The sequence below is a fragment of the Pagrus major genome, chromosome 6 (assembly GCF_040436345.1).
Source record: "Pagrus major chromosome 6, Pma_NU_1.0".
In the NCBI taxonomy this organism is placed as follows: domain Eukaryota; kingdom Metazoa; phylum Chordata; class Actinopteri; order Spariformes; family Sparidae; genus Pagrus; species Pagrus major.
The window spans coordinates 36877529-36895108 of record NC_133220.1 but is presented as its reverse complement, the minus strand read 5'-3'; the positions used below and the strand labels follow the sequence as shown (position 1 = coordinate 36895108).

The window sequence follows — 17580 nt, the reverse complement described above, 5'->3', positions numbered from 1 at the left end:
TGTTGAAAGCACTGGAGAAATCAAAGAACATGATCCTCACAGTGCTTCCAGGCTTCTCCAGGTGGGACAGTGATCTGTCCAGGAGGAAGATGATGGCGTCGTCCACTCCGATGCCAGGTTGATATGCAAACTGGAGTGGGTCCATAAAAGGACCCACCAGAGGGCGGAGATGGACAAGGACCAGCCGCTGATGACTGACTCTGTTGCTGTGATGAGATCTACAACCGGTATCTGTTCTTGAGCTACTGCAAAGTTCAGTCTTTTGGCAATGACAATTTTCTCTGGTTGGGTGAGCTCTCTGTTGGACAAATTTTTCATCCACTTTCCTTGTATGTCCGGATGTGTTCTTTCATACTCCCATACCAGTTGAAGGACATTCCTCCCAAAATGGTAAGCAACATGTTGATGAAGGTTCTCAGGCATCCAGGTCATGGTAATTCTAAGTGCTGTATCATAGGCAACTGGACTTGTTTTAGTTTCTTGAAAACTTGTCCATCCTAAGGACAAAACACCCAGGCATAAACAGAGTAATGTAGTTTATGCTGTTCAATGCAGCCAGGACTGCACAGATTTGTACACTGGGGAGACAAAACAACCTCTCCATAAACAAATGGCACAACACAGGAGGGCCAACTCCTCAGGTCAAGACTCTGCTGTCCACTTACATCTGAAGGAGACAAATCATTCCTTTGAGGACAACAATGTAAACATCTTGGTCATAGAAGACAGATGGTTTGAAGGAAGAGCAAAAGAATCCATTGTTATCAAACTGGAATGACCGTCTTTGAACAGAGGAGGTGGTCTAAAACAATACTTATCACCCATCTACAATGCAGTACTGAGTTTCATCCCCAGACAGCTTAACAACCATTCACACCTGGGCTCACCTGGCACTAGCAACCCACATGAAGGCCGGTTGGGTCAACAACCCACAAGTGGCCTGAACGATTCTGGAACCCAGAGCTCACACATGTCCTTAACAACTCTGTAAGGACACTCCCATCCAGAGTTTAAAAGCCTGCCAACTCCCCTACAGAACTGAAGTAGCCTCTTTGATGAGAGGTGAAATGTCTTCAAGAAACTGAAACAAGTCCAGTTGCCTATGATACAGCACTTAGAATTACCATGACCGGGATGACTGAGAACCTTCATCATCTTTATGGTTCTTTGTTCTTGGTTTTACCCTACTTGCTTCTTTTGTTTTGTTGCCTTTTGTTGTCAGCTTTTGTGCTTAGACTTTGTATTTTGTATTTTTTGGACTGGTTTTCAGCTTTATTTAAGAAACCTTTTGTTCGTTCACCTGCTTGCCTTCTCATGTTGCGTGTTTAGGTGTTTTGTTTCACCCCAATATCACAAACATGAGGATTTGTTGCTTTTTCTTTTAATAATTGCAATTATTTTAATTTATTTGTAATAATTTTGTATTTTGTACTGAGACTATGTTGGACAGAAACAGGCATTGTGAAGGCATCACTTTGGGATGATTGTGATGACATTTCTCACCATTTTTAGACTTTTTACAAACCAATCAATGGATTAATGGAGAAAGTAATCAGCAGATTGATCCATAATAAATCATATTGCAATCCTATCCTATTCTATTGAGTTTGTTTAGTTTTAAGTATATTTTCCTGATATACTTTCCTACAGTACTTTTACTTAGTAAGTAACATTTTCAATGCAGGACTTTTACTTGTAACAGAGTTTTTACAATCTGGTATTTGTACTTTTACTTAAACATATAAAGTTTACTTTAATATATAGTCAACTTTTTTGCCTTAACTCATCATTCTTAAGTAAATACTAGAAAAAGGTGATCATCTGCATATAGACTGGTTCCCTATTCCCGTTTTCACCATGTTATTTGCTCCGCCCCCAGACTGGATTTTTTTTCTGGAAAAAATACAGATTACGGCACAAAGGAAGCATGTCTGCCATTGTGCAACCAAAACAGGAAGAGGCTTTGTTTTCCTCAGTCACTATCCTCAGGTAACAGTGGAACAACTGGAATAACTCAAAAGAAGAAGAACCACACTGATAGAGGAGGCATAGAAGGTGAAGAGGGAGAGTTAAACTGAGGTCAGTGAACTGACGGACATTCACTCGATGGAGAGCGCTCCAGTGCTGTGTCAAAGTCTGTAACAAAAGTAAGTAACAAAGTAACAAAACCAGCCTACTTATTAATACAAGCGGCTGGTTTACTCTCTCTTAAATAGCATTGAGATCAGGGTTTTTAGATCAAATTGTGATTCTTATTGTTGTTTTTTGCTTTGGACAGTAGATTTTATTGGACCTAATAGATCAAAGTCTTATGAAATAAGTTATTTCAGAGTGTTTGTAACAGGAAAATACATTCCGTGTTTTTCAAAGGTGCTTTGTGTAATATTTGATTATGAGCAGGGGTGTAGTGCTATTTGTACCAGAGCACACCTAAGACGTTTACATACATGAGTCAATTATAACTGACCACATGAGTAAGTATAAGACTGACTTCATCGTGTTAAGAATGTAATACAGCAATCAACCAAAACATCTGTTTTGAATGATTACATTCATACACGTACCTCGTCGTCATTCTACTTAAGTATTAGAAATAACTATCACCTTTTAGGCTGTTCCAAAAGTAAAAGGATGTTTTCAGTGTACTCATACATGGACCAACATGTGCCATGAAATCTGAACTGTGTCCTGTATTGACCTTATGAAGCAAGGAGCAAGGAGGACGTGCTCTGACTTTTACTTTGTATTTGAACTTCCTCTCTACACAGGAAGTGGGAATGTGCCGTGTTGAATAGATTGACATCTGCCACTTGTGATCACCTTGTACAAGCATTTTAGAAAATATCTGACCAGTTTATCATCTATAGCATAACGAGCTGACAGAGCTGAAGGACAATGAGAGACTGCTTTTACACTGCTAATTACACTGCAGTGCTAATTAGATTCCCTGGTCTCAGCTCTGGATCAGCTGGTCATGTTATTGTTATAAATTAAAATGTCATGGTGACAAGTCAGAATGTGTTGGTACTTGTGTTTTAGTATGTGTGTATAACAGTATGACATTACACAGAAGTTGTCAAATTATGACCGTTCAGATTGTGTGTTTATACAATATTTCTTAATTCAAAACACAGAGTCACAGTGGAGACTCTTTTGGTTAGGTACACTATCACACACAGTCCAGTCACATAAGAATGGTATTGTGGTACATGCTTGTGAAAAGGTTCCCTCGATACCTTTTCACATGTCAAGGTTCTGTACATTTCCTACAGCAATAAATGTCATGAGGCTTAGTCAGACCACCTTACCTACTTAGATACAATATGGAACCATCAATTACTGGCTATATTTCAAATGTAATCAATCATTTGTGAAATGGAACAGAATTTCTTAACCAGGTTTATGTGCTTGCTTGTGTATTGTGTATTAACCTGATGTTATGGTACAGGCACGATCACACATATGCAAACGCAGGAAAGTGACCATCGCCTGCCTGTGCTGAATGTGTGAGAGCAGGATGCGAGGCACACATGCGCCCATGCTATTGGTTATTGCTGCGACTTCGCCCGTCACAGTTCACCAGTGCCATTTTGTACATTTGATTTGTCACCGTATGCAAAAGTTGTATTTGCCCCTTTGCTCGTACAGAACTGAAGTGAACAGGAGGCAAATCTTTCCCACTGTTTATTTCACATGTGACCGCGCCATAACTGTCATTTTCCCCTTTTTTACAAGTGTCTTTGTGCTCACTGGCAGTCTGGACTGAAGTAGAAGGGGCGGCCCAGTAGTCTCTTCCTCGCTCTGTGTGACCAGACAGGCTAGTTCAGGACAGGGGAACATAAGTCCAGCCTGGGGGAATAGTTATTAAAGAGCTTATGTTGCACACCTTGACATATTTACAGTAAATGTTTCCTATATTCCAAATGTTAGCTATGTTTTTATTTTGGTATCAGGTTTAGTGAGAATTTCCCTCTCTGGTTTAACTCACACCCATGCAGTGGGTGGGGTCAGGAGGGGCATAAAATCATATGCATAGACTGTGGGAGAGTTGTTGTCAGTGGCAGCTTGTTGTAAGGCTGTGGTATTTCAATGTTTGTTTGTTTGTTTAGCTCATTAGCCCTTTTTAAAATTTTCTGGGACTTTTGTGTTTTTTCCTCTGTTTTATTGATCTTTGTTAATAAAACCACTGCCATTTTTTCGCATGTACTTCTGCCTCCAAGCCATTTAACAATTCAATATTGTTTTCACTCAGCAAGTGCCAGATAACCACACTAAAATCTCTATCTATATAGAATTACTACCAATAATGCTACAAAGCTGATTACTCAAAGTTATATCATCAATACGCTATGTCATACTGTACTCTTCACCAAAGAGATGTGACACTCCCATGGCAGCACGCAGTAAGTGATCTAACGATGAGCATAACTTTGCACCAAAGATGGTGTTTATAATCCAATATCTGTGCTGGTGTTATATGCACTCCTTACAACTGTGTGTTCCCAGCTTTGAGTAATGTACAGTATATGAATATAATGTACATACTATTATAGCCAGCAATAGGGATCAGAAGCTAAGAGACAAAACAGGAAATGGAACAATCTAAAAGGTTAATAACAAAATTGTCTACATTCTCTACATTTACTGCACACATAACATTAAAGACAGAGACCAACTGTATGGGAATGCTATATGTTACAAATGCCCATGCTAGAAAGTCTGCAAAATAGTCATCTTACACTAACAATGTGAAAAATAGAATTGAGTGATTTTACAACTAGAAGGGTACAATTTGATACTGCTGATTTCCAACAATTTGATTTTTTCAATTTTTATTTCATCTATTCAAATTGATTTTATGGTAACAATCTTTAACTGGGACTTCTACACCTAGTAAGTATGAGTCAGCAGGCTTGACCGAAAGTCATTCCCCGGTCTAACAAAGGAAAGAGACAGCGGTGCTGTAGAGGGAAAAAGCTGAGATGTTCCCACTTACACATCAAAGCGGAGGTTCTGCTTCTCTTCAAAGAAGAAATCAAGGACAAACTTCCTCACAAAGTCGGGGTTCAACGTGTTATCGATCACTTCTGTACGACCAAACTGGAGGAAAGAGGCAAGAGAGACAGAGAGGAAGAGAAAGTCAACACCATGCTGATCAATCTGTACACTTGGTGAGATGGAAAAGCAAGAAACCCTGTAGGAAGGTAACTCCTACTGTTGGGTTGTGGGTTTACACATATCCACCAGCAAACATTTGCGAGAACTTGACCTGATTAACCTGATTACAACAGAGCTCAAACTAGATTACTCATTTAAATGTCTGATCCAATTATCTAACTTGGAGTAAAAATGACCACTTACTTTATGTTCAGGCTTTCCACTTGTTGGGGAACATAAATGACTTTGATTTTCTGGCTTTTGGATGACCACGTCAGTGATTGAATGCAGGGAGAGCTGCCAGGGTTATTCGATTTCAAACCCAGTGATGTACATAATCATTGTAATTATCTAATTATCCAAAGATAACAAATGATGGCTTTGCTGAGACGATTAATCCTCGTATTTATAGTAGAGATAGACCGATATGGTTTTTTCAGGGCCGATACCGATACCGATTATTAGTAGTCAAGGAGGCCGATAACCGATATTTGGAGCCGATATTCATTTGCAGTAAAAGGGAAAATATTGGCCTTGATGCAGTTACATTATGTCTTAAGTCTTGAACAGCAATATCCTGCTACTCTCTACAAGAAACTGTCAAAGACAGCTTCAGGACACACTTCATCTAACAATATGTCATTTTCTGCTGCTTGGGATCTCTCAATCAACACAAAAAAAGGTAAAGTAAAATAACTTGGTAGTTAAACAGCCATTATTGCCCTACAGTTTTCTCTCAGACAGACAGTGCTTTGCTGTCAGTTTCTGCAGCTTCTCATGTGGCTTACACACACACACACACACACACACACACACTATTCTCTAGCCATCCCCTCAACGTGCTTCCCTGCAATAAAACTAACTGAATTTTACTCACACACACACACACACACAAACACTTCTTACTTTGATCACTGACTATTTCCCTATCAATATTATCAGCAACCTTGTTTCAAGTGATTAAACCGTTAAAAACACTAAATAGCCTACAGCATCTTCACTTCTATAATCAGTGTTTATCATAGGAACAGATAGCTGCCGCTAACGTATTGGGCCTCACAGTAACGTCAGTAGTTGTGAGTTGTAGAGTTTCGCTACAGTCTGCTGAGTGTCTAGAGCCAGAAGGAGAAAGCGGACCGGTGGGGCTACCGGCGGGCTACGTTACTATCACGGACTATTTCCATATCGATATCTGGAGTGACTGCGAGCGGAGAGGAGAAAAAGTTTTGCCGAACGGAACCGGCGCTGTTCCTGGGGGCTTGGTTTCGAAGGTAAGTTAAGGCAGCAGACTCTCCCGAAATTGTAATAAACATCCCAGTCCTCTACACTCAACAACGACTAGTAACATTACTGTGAGCCCATTAACGTTATATAAACATAAGCGGCAGCTCTGCTCGCTCGCAGTCCCTCCAGACGTGCGTGTTAATCACTCGAAACAAGGTTGCTGATAATATCGATATGGAAATAGTCCGTGATAGTAGAAGTCTGTGTGTGTGTGAGTGAGAGAGTAAAAACCTAATGAACTCAATTCAGTCCAGTTTTATTGCAGGGAAGCACGTTGAGGTGAAGGCTGATTAGCATTAGCGTAACATTAGCCCACCGGTCCGCTTGGCTCTACACGTTCAGCAGACTGTAGCGAAACTCTACAACTCACGTGAGCACTGTGCATGCACAGCTTTCACTGCTGATTGGCTGTTACCTGTGCCGTGGCTCTGCGTGTAACCAGAGCGTGTAACCAATCAGATGGTGCTGTGGGTGGGACAATGCTGGAGACAGAGTAGTGACAGCAGACAGAGAGGCGCGGCTGCATCAGAGCCAAAATAACCCAGTTTTAAATTGATCTCTTATCGGCCGTCGGATAAAAAAAAAGGCCGATGCCGATATGCTTCAAAAAGCCGAATATCGGCGCCGATAATCGGCCCGGCCGATAATCAGTCTATCCCTAATTTATAGAAGGATGGAGGTAAAATTGATAAAGGCAGAGCTAAATATTACTCAACACAATTATTCAATAAAGATATAATGGGCAGAAATTGGAACCCTGTGTCAGTGTCATTTGAGGCTGCCTCCAACAGTGCTGAAAAAAACGGATAACGACTCGTGTTTTCGATTTCTGATTTTGTGCTCGCATGAAAAATGGAAAAATTGGATTATAGTCGTTATCCGTTTTTGACCAGACTGTTGCTATCAGGTTGCTATGGACTCCTCTCCGCCCAGAGACCGGCCCTACTCTGCCCCTGATTGGCTAATACCTGCTGTCAGTTGTGGGTTCGATTGGTTAGCTTGACTGTCAGGATTGGAGCCAATCAGAGGCTGGGGAAGACACAGAGCAGACAGCAAAATAAACCAATGTAGCTAGTATCATGGCCGGACTGGAGGATCATTGTGACATTATCGGACAGCTTTTTGAGGATGGCAAAACGCATGCCGAGATTTCCACCGCGCTGCAGCAGTTAGGTGTTCAGAGATGCTTGGAAATGTCAGTGAGAAGATGCTGTGCTCAACACCAACTCAGGCGAAAAAGACTTGTGTCAGATGCAGAACTGGAAACGGCAATCCTATCATCAATAGATGAGGTAAGTGTTCACATTTTTAACATTGACAAACATATATGATTTTCATATTCATTATTTTATGGAAATAGTTTTATTTTGTTAACACTGGAAGTGCGAAAAAACATGATTGCCAAAAGGTTAGACAAGCGCAGTTTAATGCTGCATTCATGTGGTGACAGAAGATCTGAGTTCCCAAGTTGTTCGTTGTGTTCATGTGTCTATAAAGTCGTAATGTGGGAAAAACATGGATGCTACAAAAGAAGATGAGTTATATTTTAATGCTCAGACGTATAAACAACAGGTTGACGATTGTTTCCAGTTCACATTAGTGATTTTGTCCGTTGTTGCACCTGTACATTCCCTATAACCACTAGAATATTGCTTTACCTGACATGTTTATTTATTAAACACGCTACTTAGCTGGACCTCTATGTAAACAAGGCCTTACTTCAAAGGCACAGGTGTGTGTGTACGTGTGTGTGTGTGTGTGTGTGTGTGTGTGTGTGCGTGCGTGCGTGTGTGTGCGTGTCTGTGTCATGTGCACGCATTGCCATTTTATTCCATTGCCCCATAGACTTCAATTAATTTTTTTATAATGGAAGTCTATGGGAGCCATTTCTTTAATCTGACACTACAAAAAAACTACAAAACCCTGGAAATCAATTTTGTTACTCATCAATGACATATCCAAGACTCTTATAATCAAACCCCCCCCCAACAGTCATGCTAACCAATCAAACCAACGACCGACAGCAGATATTAGCCAATCAGGGGCAGAGTAGGGCCGGTCTCTGGGCGAAGAGGAGCCCATAGCAACCTGATAGCAATGGTCTGGTCAAAAACGGATAATGACCAATATCCAATTTTTCCATTTTTCATGTGAGCACAAAATCGGAAATCGAAAAAACAAGTTGTTATCCGTTTTTTTCATTTGGGTTTTGGAAACAAATACTGAGAATAGGAGTCGTTTTTTAGTTTTTTTATTTTTGGTTTTATTTTGAAAAATGAATGAACGAATGATACATGGATTGAAGACCGTTAAATCCTGATTATAAACACCTCAAAAGCCATTATCCTGCTTATACCATGGTCACTTGCCAAAGAAAAAAATAGACCACAAATTTATATTTTCATATTGCAATCAAAACTTGAAGTTTTCACAAGTCATAACTCAAACCCTAAGGGTTGACAAATAGCTGACCCAATCATTACAATCCCATCGGTTATCATGTAATGGAAACATTGTTCACTACACTAGTAAATGGAACGGACCTTAGATATGACTTAGCAACAGGAGATAAACTAGTCCGCTTAGCTCATTGAACCCTTTGGCTCAGCTATTAGCCTAAAAGCTAGCTTTATATTAGCAAGATTCAAAGTCAATAACATTATGTACAGTTGGCAGTAAATACAGTACAGTAAAAATACGGTATACAAAATAAACAGTGAATATAATTTCACAGAAAGTCTAGCTAGCTAACCAGCCATGATGCCACGATGTTCACCAACAAACAATAGCTTGTTGTGGATGGGATTTGAGTTGATTACTTGTGCTCAGAGGGACAGTGTAGGCTACTTCCTGCAGCTTGTGAGTAACAGTGCCATCCTGTGATGTTGGGAGGATAATGCACTGAAGGACTACATTTCAGATCTTTTTAATTTATTTCAAAGGTCAAGGAGTTTGCAGTCAGCTGATGCCAATGCCGCTCCTTTTAGATACAGGTTATAGCGCATTAATTTAGAACAGTAAACAGAGTAGTAGTTTCACTGGAATTACTTGAGTAGTTCCATAGGTGTCCCTACTGACTGAATCATCATGTCGTCGTACTTACAAGAACAGTAACCTCTGAATAGACAGCTGGTGGTTAATTTGCATTGCTGAGATATGTGAAACTGGCAAACTTTTTCTCTTGTAAATTCCAGACATAACTGTAACTTGTGATAGAGATGTATAGTTAAACATGTTCGTCCACCCTATCTGATGTTTCTGCTGTGCTAATTTTATGTACTGTGTTGCTTTGCTAGTGTCTTTGATATCCACCCAACAGCAACATCTCAGACTAACTAACTGCTAGTTTTGGTTAAACTCAAGCTGTCATATTCCTTAGCCTGCGGCCCAATATGTAGATTAGATCTCCAATCTAACACTAGTAAAAGTGTTGTTATTATTGAGACATAAAAGCACCAAATGTGCATTTTTATATGACTGACACTCATACACTTTGAAATAACATCATGAAAAAAAGACAATTAAATTGTATGGAACCTATCGCTACCTGGAAGTTATTGTAAATAGACATTGGGACTGGTTCTATTTCTAGAGTTAAGTGACACCTAAGTGTCCTTAGAAAATACTAAACTCAATTGTGGAGCATGATGCTTTTCTCAGCATACGCAGGAAATAGATTAATTTGCAAATCTGTGTAAACTGGATTATTATAGAAATGTGAGCTGTTATTATTCAAAACTATTTTTTCTGCAAACTGATACAAATATTCATTTGAGGGGGAGAAGTGTGAAAGATTAACATCAAAGATAACATATATGCTCAAATTCGTTCAAATTTCACAAAGTTAGGCAATAATAGGATACAAGGTATTTCACGTGGTGGCCTAACTCACACTGTCTCGCTTTATGCAGACGATTTATTACTATATGTCACCAACCCTATCACATCTATCCCTGAAATTCTTAGAGTCTTGCAGGAATTTGGAAATATATCTGGATATAAACTAAATTTTAATAAAAGTGAATACTTCCCCATCAGTAGTAATGCTAGAGAATATCCCAATCTGCCATTTAAGTTATCTGCCGAGTCCTTTACATATCTAGGTGTCAAAGTCACCAAATCGTATTACAGTCTATTTAAAAGGAACCTCACTCCTCTATTGGAACAGTGTAAACAAGATATTAAAAGATGGTCTGTTTTGCCTCTCTCTCTCATCGGGAGAACAAACTCTGTAAAGATGAATATTGTGCCAAAGTTTCTATATTTGTTTCAAGCGTTGCCTGTTTTCATACCACAATCTTTTTTTAAGACATTTAATCAAATGATTTCTTCCTTTATATGGAATAATAAACCAGCTCGCATAAGAAAAGAATTTATGGAAAGACCAAAAGGTGTAGGTGGGCTTTCGCTTCCAAATTTGTGTACGTACTATTGGGCTGCGAATTTTAATGCCACCTCTCTATGGTTAAAAGATTGGAATGATAGGATCCCTGCATGGCTCCAGATTGAAAAGGTTACAAGCAGCCCACATTCACTCCCTGCCTTACTTTGTGCTCCCCTACCACCACTAGTTAATAATATAAAAGACAATATAATTGTAACTCAATCCTTACGTATCGTGAACCAGTTCAAAAGATGTTTGGGCATTCAGAGTATTTCTATTCACTCACCAATAATACGTAATCACTTATTTCAACCATCTTTATTGGACAGTGGTTTCAAAACTTGGTATGATAGGGGTATTCGTAGTATTGAGGACCTGTATGTCAATAATACTTTTGCTAGCTTTGAACAGCTATCCAGAAAATTCGGCCTAACCAATAATCATTTTTTGCGATACTTGCAGATTAGAGATTTTACTCGTAAAAAGTTTGCTAATTTTCCTACTCTTCCCCCTCCATCCTGTCTGGATTCCCTATTAAAGGTTAATAGGCTGAATAAAAGTAGAATATCATTTATTTATTCCCATATTATGGATAGCTGCAACCACTCTATTTCACATATTCGAGACCAGTGGGAAAATGACTTTGGGGTCCAGCTGTCTGATGACGAATGGGATAAGGCTCTTACTAGGATCCACTCTTCTTCCATATGTTCTAGACATGCTTTAATACAGTTTAAAGTGTTGCATAGATTACACTTCTCAAAAGCTAAGTTAGCAAGAATATTTCCAAATGTAGACCCATTATGTGACAGATGTAAACAGACCCCGGCTACTTCCTATCATATGTTCTGGTCTTGTCCGAAACTTTTTCCTTTTTGGTCATCCTTTTTTGAAGTCATCTCTAATGCTTATGCTTATAACGTCTCACCGTCTCCTCTGGTTGCTGTTTTTGGTTGGTTTTCTGATCCAACGGGATCTGTTCCCCCTGTTCACTTACAGAGGGTCATTGCCTTTTCCTCCTTACTAGCTAGACGCTTAATTTTATTCAAGTGGAAGGCTGCTATTCCTCCATCACATCACCACTGGATTAGGGACGTTATGCAGAATCTTAAGATGGAAAAGATCAGAAGTACCCTCAACGGTTCCATCAGCAGATTCCACAAAACCTGGGACCCTCTAATAACCTATGTGAACAATTTACCTGGTCTGGAACTGGAACTCTGAGTGACTACACCTGCCCTTGAACAATCCTGTAACATTAAGTGTTAGGTGCACTTGTTGTGGTTGTTTAGTCTTGTGTTTTCTCTTTTGTTTTTTGTTTTTTTTGTGTTTTTTGTTTTGTTTTTGCTCTTCTCTCCTGTTTTTTCCTGTGACGAATTTTGTCACGTTGATTTTGGTTTTGTTCAGTCTATGTCTGTTGTCGGGATTGTTTTTCTGTGGTTATTTGTAAAACAGAATATGATTGTTTTGTATGATAATTGAAAAAAACTACAAATAAAGTGTTTAAAAAAAAAATTTAAAAAAAAAAAATTTCACAAAGTTAGGAAGGAAGGTGCTAGCTGACTGTAGCTGTCCTTTCAATATTAATGTCTGTGCAAAATTCAGACTGGTTTTTAACTTTCTAAATGCATTAACTAACAAAACTAAAATATTCATTTGCAATTGACTTTAAGTTGGTTTCATCACTGGTCATCATCAGGTGGCCACCAAGTGATGGGAAAACAGCTAGTTTGACTGCTGTACAACATCAATCAGTCAACATACAAGTGAAACAAGAAAAATTAGAATATCGTGCAAAAGTTCATTCATTTCAGTAATTCAACTTAAAAGGTGAAACTAATATATTATATAGACTCATTACATGCAAAGTGAGATATTTCAAGCCTTTGTTATAATTTTGATGATTATGGCTTATAGCTTATGAAAACCCCAAATTCAAAATCTCAGAAAATTAGAATATTACATGAAATCAATAAAAAAAGGATTTTAATTACAGAAATGTCGGCCCTCTGAAAAGTGTAATCATGCATATGTACTCAGTACTTGGTTTGGGCCCCTTTTGCATGAATTACTGCCTCAATGCGGCGTGGCATGGATGCTATCAGCCTGTGGCACTGCCGAGGTGTTATGGAAGACCAGGATGCTTCAATAGCGGCCTTCAGCTCTACTGCATTGTTCGGTCTCATGTCTCTCATCTTTCTCTTGACAATGCCCCATAGATTCTCTATGGGGTTCAGGTCAGGCGAGTTTGCTGGCCAATCAAGCACAGTAATCCCATGGTCATTGAACCAGGTTTTGGTACTTTTGACAGTGTGGGCAGGTGCCAAGTCCTGCTGGAAAATGAAGTCAGCATCTCCATAAAGCTTGTCTGCTGAAGGAAGCATGAAGTGCTCTAAAATGTCCTGGTACACAGTAAATTTCACAGTGTTAAATACGCAGTGTCAAAGTTCAATGACTCTTTCACAGATTGAGTAGAATGCCCCCCAGTGTTGGTGAAAATTTCCAGAGTTAAAAGACGTGTTAATTTGACTCTGCAAAGCCCCGCCCACCTCCTCCTCGTTCAAACCGTTGAAGATTTTTCAGGACGCCATTTTTCTACCTGTCGAACGACTGTGGTAAGTTTCTTATTTTCACATATTAACCCACTTTTTATGTTGGCATTTTAACAGAAATTGTGTTTTAGAAGAACCTTGTGTTGTTGGCCCCCGTATTTGAGCGGGTTTTGTATCTTAACAACAAATTCAAGACGGCTAACGTGACCGAGTGAATACCTAGCTTAAAATGCGCGCGTGTCCAACTTGACCATGTCCGCAAAAGTCAATTAACTTAGCAATATGGTGTGGAGAGATAGTTTTGTTTTATTAAACATGACCTAAATTTTGGTGAAAATTGCCGTGGGTTGAGAAAAAAATAACCCCCACATTGGCTGAATGGCTGTTCAAATCAACAGTTAACCATGGAGTGGAGCGGCAATGTGTGCCTTTTTTTTGGTGACCAAACAAATCTACCAGCAAAGTTCATTACTTTATAATTATATCAGCATTTGCCTGTGTTGGTGTGGGGAGTTGGCTAAACTAGCTAACGTAGCTAACTTTCGCGTTAGTAACTAGTCTAACCTTGATATGAGTCTCCCGGTGATTGAAATTACTTTGCGGCCAAGGCATTAACATAACTTTAGTCATATTCGGTTTTGGACAGCAGTTTGCAAGTTTGAGAAATTGACCGCGTGCTTCCCCTTACGGCTTGGTCTGCTCTGTGATGTACATCAGTTTAGACGGCTCCTAATGTTGTTTCAGCAAAGTGTAATGTGGGACCATATTTGTTTTTGGAGTGATTTTTCGTCCAGCCTACGGTAATGTTAACAGTACAGACTCGTGTGTTTTTATTTTGAAGTAGAAAGGGAAGTAATCCATGTGAAATGCTGCTAACTGTCGCAGTGCGTAATATACTGTCAGTCATAGCAGCTGTTGTCTCCAACGTTTGTTTGTTTTCTCATTTGCGTTCACGTTAACCTGAAGTCACATGGTAAAAAGAGACACTTGGTCACATTTCTGAGACGCGCTGAGGCATGTTGCTGGAATAATAAACGTTGTCTGTTTGAGTGGTTACAGTGGACGCAGGTAACGTGAGTCCCAGGCCAAGCTTTTATGATGTGATTTGATAAGTTCATAAGCTGACGTGATTAAACATAAGTAGAATTGATCCCTGCTTGTCATTTCTGCAAATAGCTTTTGTCTGCTGTTTGGTGGCCTGAAACAAACAACTCATTCATTTTCAAATTGAACATTAATCATAAAAGTTGGTCTTACTGCAGGGCTGCTCTGTTGAAAACCATGCACTTGCTGTTATATTTGTGTTTTTGTTATAAGAATATACGGTTGTGACAATGAGGAATTATGTGCTGCAGGAACCATGTTGATTAAGGCCAGACTTGGTGATGTCCAAAAATTTGTTAGAATAACAGAGCCGGATCTGAAAGGGTTTTTGATTGCAGGTAAGAAATTGACATTGGAATCAAGCTCTGCACTGGAAGCTTTAAGGTGCTAAGAGTAACTGTAATAGTAACTTTTGAGTACAAATGTTACCATCTCTGAAAACATTAAGTAACTTTGAATGCATGCTTTGCTTAAAAAGTAGTAATAATGAGTAGTTTTATTTCACACATTAATTTACTGATGTTTGTTCAAAAGTAATGTTCCAGATTCATTGGATATTTGTGAGTATTAGGCCAATATGAACTCATAAGTATGGTTTACACAAGCATTTGTCTTTTCCTGTAGCATTTGCAAAGTTTGGTGCTGCAGCTGTGACAGAAGGTGTGAAGGTTGTTGACAGTTCGGGGACTGAGTTGGATGACGATGTATTTGAGGATGTAGTTAAGGATCCCTCAGCTGGAGTGTTAACCATCAAATATGACACTGGTTTGTCTCAGTTACATTTGTAATTTATATTACAGTATTTAATGGACATGCTAGTTCCCTGTGGTTAATATTTTTCTTTCCATCTGCTTCCATCATGGTCAGAATCTGTCTCCATGGTACCATCTCCTGAGCAGTCTGAACCACCATCCCTTGATTCGTCTGATTCTCAAGATACAGACATCCTTTCAGAGAGTCCTTCCAGTAAATGGCAGAGGCTGGACACAGAAGCCAAGCACGTAAGAATTTACACACATACACCAGAGCAGAACAGGAATTATTTTTAGGCCACCAAGGCCATAATAAAGAATATATAGTGTTATTTTAATAACCAGTTGTTTTTAAGATTTTTTTTAAAATCCCTACTTATTATTGGGATGTATTCTCAACAAGCTGAATTGTTTTGCTCTTTGTTTGAAGTTGGTGGAATCCATTCTTACCAAGAAACCTAGTGGGGAACGCATAATAAATGAATATAATCGAAGCAAGTCCCTGACAGATGAAACCAGAAGGAAAATGGTGAACATACTGGCAGCTGACATGACGGAGAAGAATGGGTAATTTGTAAATAGTTTTTATATAACTCAATGTAGCTTTTAGATTAAATTCAAATCTTTGTTAAATCCAGTGCATATAAGAAATCTTTTCTTTTTTAAATCTTGCAGTACATCACCACCCAGACAGGTGAAAGAGATGTATGCCAGAGGAATTGTGAGCTTATTCCCCTACTTCAATGATCCATTCTCCAGGACCGGTTATGTAAGTCACACACTATAATGGCTGTGATAATGTTAAATGCTACATTGAAACATTTTGATTAAAAGGTACTTTTTGATTAAAAAAGTGATATAATTGCTCTGCATACATGAGTCTTTTCAAGTTGCAGTTGTGGAACTATTGCTGAGATGGTGTTTTCTTCATCCCACAGTCTTTTTCAAAAATTTGTTAGAGGGTGGGGCTACAGGAAGGATGAGGGAGCAGAGAGGGAGGAGTGGTGGATTCATATTCAAAATGTCACTCTTTTTTGTTGTGTCCAAAATCACTTGGAAGCACCTTAACTTTAAAAAAAATCTCATTAATGGAGTGTCTGTTTTTGTTATCCTATCACCCTTCAAGGAGCATTATTATGATGGCGAGAGTGGCACTGGGTGCTTGGCCTGGAGGATTAAAACTGTTCAGAGAGACAGACGATCATCATATGGAGGTAACGCTATAATAATACTAGAAGAAGATCTGAAATATTGTTTTGTTTTTTGTTTTTTTTTTGCCTGTATGTTTGTATGGTTGTCAAAATATGGTATTTTTCCATATTGTGTAGCATCATCTGAAGGGGCATCTCGTGAAGATGGGCCTGGAGGACCAGCTGCCAGACAAGAGCCCCAGTTTGTTCCAGAAACTGTCCTGAGTGAAGATGAGTATAAGGAAGACGTCGCACTGATGAAACATTCAGCTGATGAGGACACAATCAAGAAGAAGATGAAGCTGACATTTGACTTCCGCCGCAACATGGTCCTCGACCCACAGTAGTCAAGCAACGTGCTGTCTGTCTTTCCATGTTTCAAAGACGTCAAAGGCTTGGTAATTATTTTTCATTATTTTGACTGTTTTGACAATTTCATAATTATGTAAAAAGTATGTGTGTATTTTAGTGACATTTAAACAATTAACACAATTCATCTGGCCGTGAAATCTTGAAGTTTTCCATTATCCTCACCCTAGGTAGAACAGGATTTTGTTCTGATGTTTGGGGAGGATGTCTCTGGCAAGTTTCTGGAGAAATGGACGACCACGTTCAAGAAAAAGATCATCCAACAATGCAGAAAGCTTCCATCCACCAGTGAGCTTGAAGATCTCCTCCTGGCAGCTGATACTCCTGAGGATGGCACTGAAGTGGATGACGATGTTGGTAAGTATGACTTTTTCCACATTTCATTGGCTGCATTTGTTATGTGTGCTTCACTGTAACCTGTGTCAGTGTTAAGGTTTTACTGTACACTCATGCCAGGGTCAGTATGCCAGGTAGCAATAGTTACCAGCGTAACAACGTCCTATGAACATATGATGACCAGGAACATATAATAAACTTACAGCCACATACAGGTATTGGCGCCTTTTAAGGCAGAGAATAACATAACTAAATAGTGACAACTTGCCGAGATAAACAACCACAAAACCCTGCTATACACATTTCAAAATTATCAATCAAATAATTGCTAACGCATTTGCATGCGACATGGGACGATAACAAAATGAGAAAAACACATTTACTGTGCCTGCTGGTTCACAGACACATTAGCCTGCTGTTCATAGCACTGCGTCTTTATTGTAGTGCTGCGC

General features: G+C 39.2%; 1 protein-coding gene across 1 annotated transcript in view; it reads right to left on the bottom strand.

Moving 5' to 3' along the window:
• LOC140997979 (copine-9-like) overlaps nucleotides 1–17580 on the bottom strand; it is a 325346-nt gene that overhangs the window by 203418 nt on the left and 104348 nt on the right. Inside the window, exon 4 of the mRNA XM_073468074.1 lies at nucleotides 4997–5100. Within this exon, the coding sequence (XP_073324175.1) occupies nucleotides 4997–5100 (104 nt within the window). The remainder of the gene's footprint in view (nucleotides 1–4996; nucleotides 5101–17580) is intronic.